The sequence below is a fragment of the Setaria italica genome, chromosome II, assembly GCF_000263155.2.
Source record: "Setaria italica strain Yugu1 chromosome II, Setaria_italica_v2.0, whole genome shotgun sequence".
Lineage (NCBI taxonomy): Eukaryota > Viridiplantae > Streptophyta > Magnoliopsida > Poales > Poaceae > Setaria > Setaria italica.
The window spans coordinates 12,401,335-12,409,985 of NC_028451.1; the positions used below are offsets into that span (position 1 = coordinate 12,401,335).

The 8,651-nt window shown below is 46.1% G+C and overlaps 1 protein-coding gene across 1 annotated transcript; it reads right to left on the bottom strand.

Moving 5' to 3' along the window:
• Positions 1-7,788: 7,788 nt before the first annotated feature.
• LOC101770494 lies at positions 7,789-8,322 on the bottom strand. The gene has a single exon (XM_004959141.1). It carries the CDS (start codon positions 8,320-8,322, stop codon positions 7,789-7,791), a length of 534 nt encoding a protein of 177 aa, XP_004959198.1.
• Between the last annotated feature and the right edge of the window lie 329 nt (positions 8,323-8,651).

The window sequence follows — 8,651 nt, forward strand, 5'->3', positions numbered from 1 at the left end:
CACCCAACAAATGGGGTCCAGTGGAGATCAATTGATAGAGCATTCCTGGACTTTGAAAGTGAAGCAAGGAACATAAGGTTTGGTTTAAGTACTGATGGATTCAATCCATTCGGTGAGTTGAGTAGTGGCCATAATACTTGGCCTGTGACCCTATGTATGTTCAACCTTCCTCCTTGGCTGTGCATGAAGCGACAGTTAATTATGATGTCGGCGCTTATCCAAGGCTGAAAACAACCCGGCAATGACATTGACGTGTACCTAAGACTGTTGGTTGATGACCTTTTACAGCTCTGGAAGGAAGAAGGTTTACGTGTGTGGGATGAGGATAGACAAGAGATCTTTCATCTATGAGCATTGTTGTTCGTAACCATCAATGATTGGCCTGCACTGAGTAACCTTTCGGGACAGACAAATAAGGGATATCGGGTCTGCACCCACTGTTTAGACGACACAGACATCATGTATTTGAAGCACTGTAAGAAGGTCGTCTATATGGGTCATCGTTGATTTCTCCTAGCTCACCACCAATTAAGAAAGAGCGGGATGCATTTCAAAGGGGCGCCAGACCATCGTAAAAAACCTGCACACCGTAATGGAAAGTGTGTTTTCGAGATGATAAAGGATGTAAATGTAGTCTTTAGAAAGAGTCGTGGTAGCCAACCTATTCCGAACGACGATAATGGACGTGCACCAATGTGGAAGAAAAAGTCAATATTTTGAGAGCTACCTTATTGGGAAATCCTAGAGGTTCGCAACGCAATAGACGCGATGCACCTGACGAAGAATCTTTGCCTGAACGTGCTAGGATTCATGGGTGTTTATGGGACCTCGAAAGATACATTGGAAGCACGATAGGACCTGGAAGCCATGGGGCAATGAGATGACCTACATCCGGAAAAGAGAGATAATGGACAACACTGCTTACGTCCTGCCAGTTACACTCTCAGCAAGGAAGAGAAGGATACCATGTTTGAATGCTTGAATAATATGAAGGTCCCGTCTGGGTATTCCTTGAATATAAAGGGAATAATAAATATGAAACAAAAGAAGTTTACAAATCTCAAGGCCCATGACTGCCACATGTTGATGACCCAGTTGCTTCCGGTTGCACTGAGGGGTGTTCTACCAGAAAATGTCCGGTTGCCGCTCGTAAAGCTATGCGCGTTTCTCAATAGGATTTCGCAAAAGGCAATCGATCCATCCAAGGTATCAAAGCTATAGAATGATGTGGTGCAATATCTTGTCAGTTTTGAGTTGATATTTCCACCATCCTTCTTCAATCTTATGACACACTTACTGGTTTACCTAGTAAAAGAGATTGGTATTCTCGGACCTGTATAGCTGCACAATATGTGGCCTTTCGAGAGGTTCATGGCAGTCCTAAAAAACTATGTTCTTAATCGTGCCCGTCCAGAAGGAAGCATCGCCAAGGGATATGGAACAGAGGAGGTGATCGAGTTTTGTGTTGATTTTATTGACTCAATTGACTCGATTGGGGTTCCAACTTCACGCCACGAGGGGAGGCTCCGAGGAATGGGCACCCTTGGAAGGAAATCAAGTTTGAGCAATGATACTGATTTGTTCGACAAGGCACACTACACTATTCTACAACAGTCATCTTTTGTGTCTCCGTATATCGAGCAGCACAGGCAGATGATAGTTTCCAAAAACCCGACGAAATCCGATGCTTGGCTTACACGTCATCACATGGAAACTTTTCCCTCCTGGTTGCACCAACAACTTATGGGTAACTCTGAGATTTACCCACAGCTCGCTTGGTTAGCCAGGGGACCTGCTAGCACAATCGTGAAATTTCAAGACTATGAGATAAATGGTTATACATTTTACACGAGAGTCCAGGACCAGAAAAGCACGAACCAGAATAGTTGTGTCCGCATAGATGCCATAGATAGAAGTAATAGCAAGGAGTCGTATTATGGTTTCATACAGGAGATATGGGAACTCGAATACGGACTACTGTACATCCCTCTATTTCTTTGCAATTGGGTGAAGCTAACTGCCGTAACCAAAGATCACTACGGAATGACAATAGTAGATCTGAGGAAGACTGGATACAGTGATGAACCATTCGTACTTGCCAATGATGTGCATCAGGTTTTCTATGTGAAGGACATGTCTAGCAAACCCAAGAGAAATCCAGAAGAGACGTGGGAGCCAAAGTGCCACATAATTCTTCTAGGTAAAAGAAAAATCATGGGAGTCGAGGATAAAACAGACCAATCAGATGATTATGACCAGTTTGATGGCATGCCTCCATTCGCAGTTGAAGTTGACCCAAGCATCCTGCTATCCAAAGAAGAGGCTCCGTACTTACGCCGCGATCATGATCAAGGAACTTTCGTGAAGAAGAAATTTTACAACGTTGTATTGTAATGCGCTAAATTTACATGACCTTTGTGTAGTACTTGATACAATTTTTAATTTAACCTATGGATGATTTCATGTGTTCTTAAATTTTTTGAGGTGGAGATTTATTAGATAAACATGAACAATGTTAACCACATATACATACATGGATTTTTTTTGCGCGTTGAAATTATTTAATTGAATAATTTCTTGATCATAGCGATGTAGTAAAATAATTATTTTAGAGGCTAAACGAACTGGTATGGAATTAATGACTAATTCACACTATTTGTCAGTATACTTGCTAATTAAATATATTTTTGTATGTTCAAAATATGTGAAGTTTTTTGTTTTTGCATCCTGAAATGCAGTGAAAACATAAATAAAATTCTTTTCCAAAAAACAGGTAGGAGATGAAAGTGTGGGAAAAGACCCTTTTGTCCCGGGTGCCAATAGAAATCGGGACAAAAGGATCTTTTATCCCTGTTGCCAAAAGCAACTGGGATCAAAGGCCATCCCTTTTGTCTCGGGTGCCAACACCAACCGGGACAAAAGACCTCCCTTTTATCCCGGTTGACAACTTTAACCAGGATAAAAGGGTAGTTTTCGTTTCCCGCCGGGGACGTACCCTTTTATCCCGGTTCCAGTTAGCAACCGGGATAAAAGGGGGGACCCTTTTGTCCTGGTTGGTGTTGGCACCCGGGACAAAAGGGCCTTTAGTCCTGGGTTCAATTACGGATCAGGATAAAAGGGAAGGGGGATAAAACCCCTCTTCTACCCCCACCCCACGCCAGTTACGACACTTAGCTAAATTTTCACCGCCGCCAAGATCCCGCGCCCTCCCGCCTGCTCCGTCGCCGCCCATCCGCCTCCCTCGCCGGCCGCCGTCATCCTCGTCGCCCATCGCCCCGACCATCGTCGTCCTGCCGCCTGACCGCCTCGCCCGCGCCTGGACCGCCTCCTCCTCCATCGCCCTGACCCGCCTCCGATCGTCCTCCGTCGCGCCCCCTCGACCTCGTCGCCGCCGGCCGCCTCCATCGTGTGGCCTCGTCGCCGCCTCCGTCAACGCCACATCCTCTGTTGCCGCCGTGCCCTCGTCCGTCGCGGCGGCTCGTCGCCGCCTCTGTCGCGCGCGCCACCGCCATCCCTCGTCACCGGCCGCCTCCGCCCGTTGTTGCTGCGGCCACCTCGCTCCGTCCCCACCTTCGCCGTCCCACCACCCCGGCTACCGCTGTCTTGCCGCCCCGGCCACCTCGTCGCCCAGCTAGGCACCGTGCAAGGTCCGCCGGCACTGGCGCCGGGAATGAACGGCTCTTGCTTGCGTCAGCAAGGGCCTTTTTTAATTTTTAGTTAGAAAATGAATAGATATTAGTAGATTAGTTAGAAAATCAATAGATATTTGTAGATTAGTTAGAAAATCAGTTGATAAATTTTGTAGAAATTCATTCAAATTATTAGGAATTAGTAGTAATTTTGTAGAAATTCCAATAAATATGTAGAAATTAGTAGAAATTTGGTAGAAATTCTTACAAAGTACTACTAATTTGTTGAAATTTGTATAAACATTCCGGACTTTGTGGGATTCATGTTATTGTAAAATTATTAGGCATTAGTAGAAATTTTGTAGAAATTCCAATAAATATGTAGAAATTAGTAGAAATTTTGGTAAAAATTCTTACAAAGTACTACTAATTTGTTGAAATTTGTATAAACATTCCAGACTTTGTGGGATTCATGTTATTGTATGATTTCATGTATATACCCTTACGTACATGTAACTAAGGTGATTTCATGTACGTTTCATTTCGTGTGAGGTTCCTATTTCATGATCCAGTTCTATGATTCATGACTGTCATGTATGATTCCATGTATGTTTCAATCAGTAGTTGAAATGGCAGACGACGAGACCGCAAGGTATCTCATGGAACATATTATTGCTGGTGATGGTAGTGGCGACAACCTTCCAATATCGTACCCCGATGAAGAGGGCACTCAGGCGGACATGTTCCTCAACATGTCCGGCGATGGGAATGAAGAGCCTGAGCCCCAGCAACACCTTGCCGTGGCGGAAGGTTCCGGCGAGTTAATTTCTATTGTTTGACGCCAACGTTTATACTACATACTAATTAATGAATCTTGAACTGTTAGCCCTCTCGACCGACGAAAGGGTAGAAGACCCGAGGTCGTACAAAGGTGATGACAAGCCTCCCTTCCATCACCTTTGTGCTTCAAATACATGCTGTCTATGTCATCTAAACAGTGGGTGCAGGCCCGATATCCCTTATTTGTCTGTCCCGAAAGGTTACTCAGTGCAGGCCAATCATTGATGGTTACCAATAACAATGCTCGTAGATTAAAGATCTCTTGTCTATCCTCATCCCACACACGTAAACCTTTTTCCTTCCAGAGCTATAAAAGGTCATCAACCAACGGTCTTAGGTACACGTCAATGTCGTTGCTGGGTTGTTTTGGGCCTTGGATAAGCGCCGACATCATAATGAACTTCCGCTTCATGCACAGCCAAGGAGGAAGGTTGAACATACATAGGGTCACAGGCCAAGTACTATGGCCACTACTCAACTCACCGAATGGATTGAATCCATTAGTACTTAAACCAAACCTTATGTTCCTTGCTTCACTTTCAAAGTCCGGGAATACTCTATCAATTGATCTCCACTTGGCCCCATCTACGGGGTGTCTCAGCATCTCATCTTCCATACGTTCTTCTTTGTGCCATCGCATCAACTTAGCATTTGCCTTGTTCCTGAACAAGCGCTTCAAGCGTGGTATTATAGGGAAATACCACATCATCTTCGTGGGAACTCTCTTCTTGGTAGACTTCCCCTCGACATCACCAGAATCATCTCACCTGATCTTATACCGCAGCGCTTCGCAGATGGGACAAGCATCCATTTTCTTGTATTCATCATCACGATAGAGGATAGAGTCATTAGGGCATGCGTGTATCTTCTGAACATCCAATCCGAGAGGGCAAATAATCTGTTTAGCTTCGTATGGTATGGACGGTAATTCATTATTATCGGGAAGAATCTTCTTGACAATGTTCAACATCCTCTGAAATGCCTTATCGGACACACCATTTTTTGCCTTCCATTGCACAAATTCTAGTGTCGTACCTAGTTTTTTATGACCCCGTTGGCAATCTGGGTACAACAATTTTTGGTGATCATCTATCATGCACTGCAACTTTGCTGCTTCCTTCTCAGTTTCGCAATCTCTGTGTGCATCTTGTAGCACCTGACCAAGGTCATCAGTAGGGCCATTTTCTACAAACTAATCTTTATCAGCCTCGCCCATTGTACTATCTGCAAAAGCTTAGCCTGCAACCCAGTCCGGAATGTTGTCATCCTCCTCCTCCTCCTCGCCGTCTTCCATTACATCCCCTCTTTCACCGTGCTTGGTCCAAACCAAATAGTTAGGCATGAAACCGTATATAAACAAGTGACTGTGAATAGTCCCCCAGGAATCCTTTGAATAGTCCTTCTTGTTATTGCATTGGAAGCATGGACAACATACGAACCCATTCTCTGGCTTGTTCTCTTTGGCCACTTCGAGAAAATAATGCAAGCCATCAATGAACACCTTGCTCCGTCTGTCTGCATTATACATCCATTGCCGGTCCAACTGCATCGTATTACGCATGAAAATGGATTACACTTGAAAATGGATTACACGTGAAAATTGATTACACTTGAAAATGGATTACGCGTGAAAGTTGATTACACTTGAAAATGGATTACGCGTGAAAATTGATTACACTTGAAAATTGATTCACGATTGAAAGCATGTCAAACGTTGTAGTGCAAATAATGCTGAAAGTTTAGATATAGATACAAATACACATATTTAAATTAAAGATTCAAACAACATGATACAATACAACAAGCCATCCACTGGTTATTATCTAGGAGGACTTTAAGCATCCTTGGGCGATGAAGACGAAGGTTCCGCTGACCCAGCCTCATCCTGTGGTTTATTTGTGCCGCCTAAAACGGTAGTACTAAGTGGACATGAAACACCCGGGACTGAGGGTGGAGCATAACGACCACCAAAAGGAGGTTCCTGACCCGCGGCAACAGCTTCTTCATGACGTTTCTGCAAATAACGAAGCATTGCTTTGTCCTACGTGCTTATTTTCTTCGGCTTATCCTGAGGGCCAACTATGATTTTCCCCTTGCCGAAAGAGGAACGACGATCGCCCCCACCATCGCCACTTCCTCCAGTAGCTAAAGCTATATATGTACAAAAATTCTTACCTTAGCACTACAGAACTTGTTGAACTTGAAGACCGTGATCATCTCGGTGAGCATGTTCTCAACTGGGCGGCACCGTACTTCGTCATGGAAGAGGTTCGATTTTACGAGAAAGGGGACACAATCTTCCATGATGTCTGTTGCCGGTCTTTCTCGTAAAATCAAACCTCCTCCTTGACGTCCGTTGCTGCTCCACGGAGAACATGAATACCAAGTTGACCACGGTATGCCTGCAGAACTTGTTGAACTTGAAGACCGTGATCATCTGGTGAGCATGTTCTCAACTGGGCGGCACCGCACTTCGTCATGAAAGAGGTTCAATTCTACGGAAAAGGGGACACAATCACGATGTCCGTATCCACTCTTTCTCGTAGAATCGAACGTCCTTCTTGAGATACGTTGCTGCTTGGCGGAGAACATTCTCACCGAGATGAACACGGCATGGAAGTTCAACAAGTATGGATTTGAGAAACCATATTGAATTTGATAAGATAAACCGTCTAGACAAGATAGCATCATTCTTAAACCACTGCAAGAATACATACTATATATGACACATCAATCTCCCTCACATTCTAGCTCAAAATAACTCTCCATTTTGTACTTCATCACATTCTAGCAAATAAACTTTCCATCTCCAAAGCATAAATCAAAGCGTAACACGAGGATGAAGTAGCAAACCTTCACAACACTTGTGTTGGCTGAGTGAAATTCCTACGAAAATGAGGGAAAAAAATTCGGGCAGCACCTCCCTTGCTTCGGCACCACCGGAGAGTAGGTGAAGCTGAGCTCTCTGTCTTTGTGGTGGACTGGCTCGGGCTGGAGGAGGAAGAAAGGCCTCTGTCTAGGTATTTAATGGGGTTGAGTTTTTATCCCGGTTAAAACCTCCAGCCAAGACAAAAAGGAACACCTTTTGTCCCGGTTGAAAGTTTACTCCCGGTTGGAGGCTCCAACCAGGAGTAAACCTTTTGTCCCGGTTAGAGCCTCCAACCGGGACAAAAGGGTCATGCCACCGACACCCCGGAACTAGCCATTACAACCGGGACTAAAGGGGGGCCTTTAATCCCGGTTGCAAATACCAACCGGGAGTAAATCTCCCCTCCATTTTTCCCTACCGTGGCGCACCCCGTTTTCTCTAGAGCCTACTTTAAACTAGGACAAAAGGGGGCACATCGAAAGTCAGTTCTCTACTAGTGCTCCGAACGACGTCGAGGTACTGAACGGGGTCGAAGGCATCGACCTCGATGTCCTTATCCCAGACGAAGATGTAGTTGTACTCCGCCACCACGTCCAGTTGCAGGAACCGCTTGGCGAACCACCACTTGGTCTGGCCCTTGGCGGACATGTGCACCGCGCGCTCCGACCACTCCATGTTGCCCCACTGCTCCACCGCGCCGTCGTAGTGGAAGAGCATGATGGTGAAGTCGTCGGCGTGGAACTTGGAGACGAGCTTGTCGACCACCTCCTTGTTCTTGATCCCCACGGGGATCACCAGGAGGCTCTTGGGCTTCGCCGCGGCTTGGTGCTTCCGCCCGGGGTCTCCGACCAACGAGGACTCCATCTCCAGGTTGATCATGTCGTGCGCGAGGCCCCTCGGCAGCAGCGGCTCTCCGTCTTGGTTCGCGCCGCCGCTGTTGCTGGTGGGTTCTTTCTTCGGTTGGACGGCCTTGACGGTGAGCATTTTGCGCGAAAGCAGCCTCGTCGCCCGATGGTTCACAAGGACGACGTGCTATTGCCGTTTTGATGTAGCGTCTCGACAGCGCCGGCGACGAGGGGCAGCACGAGGAAGATGAGCGCCACCGCTGGCGCGGCGATGCTGCGCACGGAGATGCGATTGCCTATGGCTACGGTGTTGCGGGTGAGTGATGGGATCGATCCTCGGAATGGATGTTGCTGCTGTTTCATGGCAGATGGTTCGTTGTTTTATAGCCACATGGAGCCGACTAGTCGACTACGAATCGGCGATTTCGTTTGTAACCGAGTTGGAACAAAATTATCTGCGGCGGTGCC

Coding starts and splice junctions, on each gene's coding strand:
- LOC101770494 (XM_004959141.1), bottom strand. CDS start 8,322: ATGCTCACCGTCAAGGCCGTCCAACCGAAGAAAGAACCCACCAGCAAC.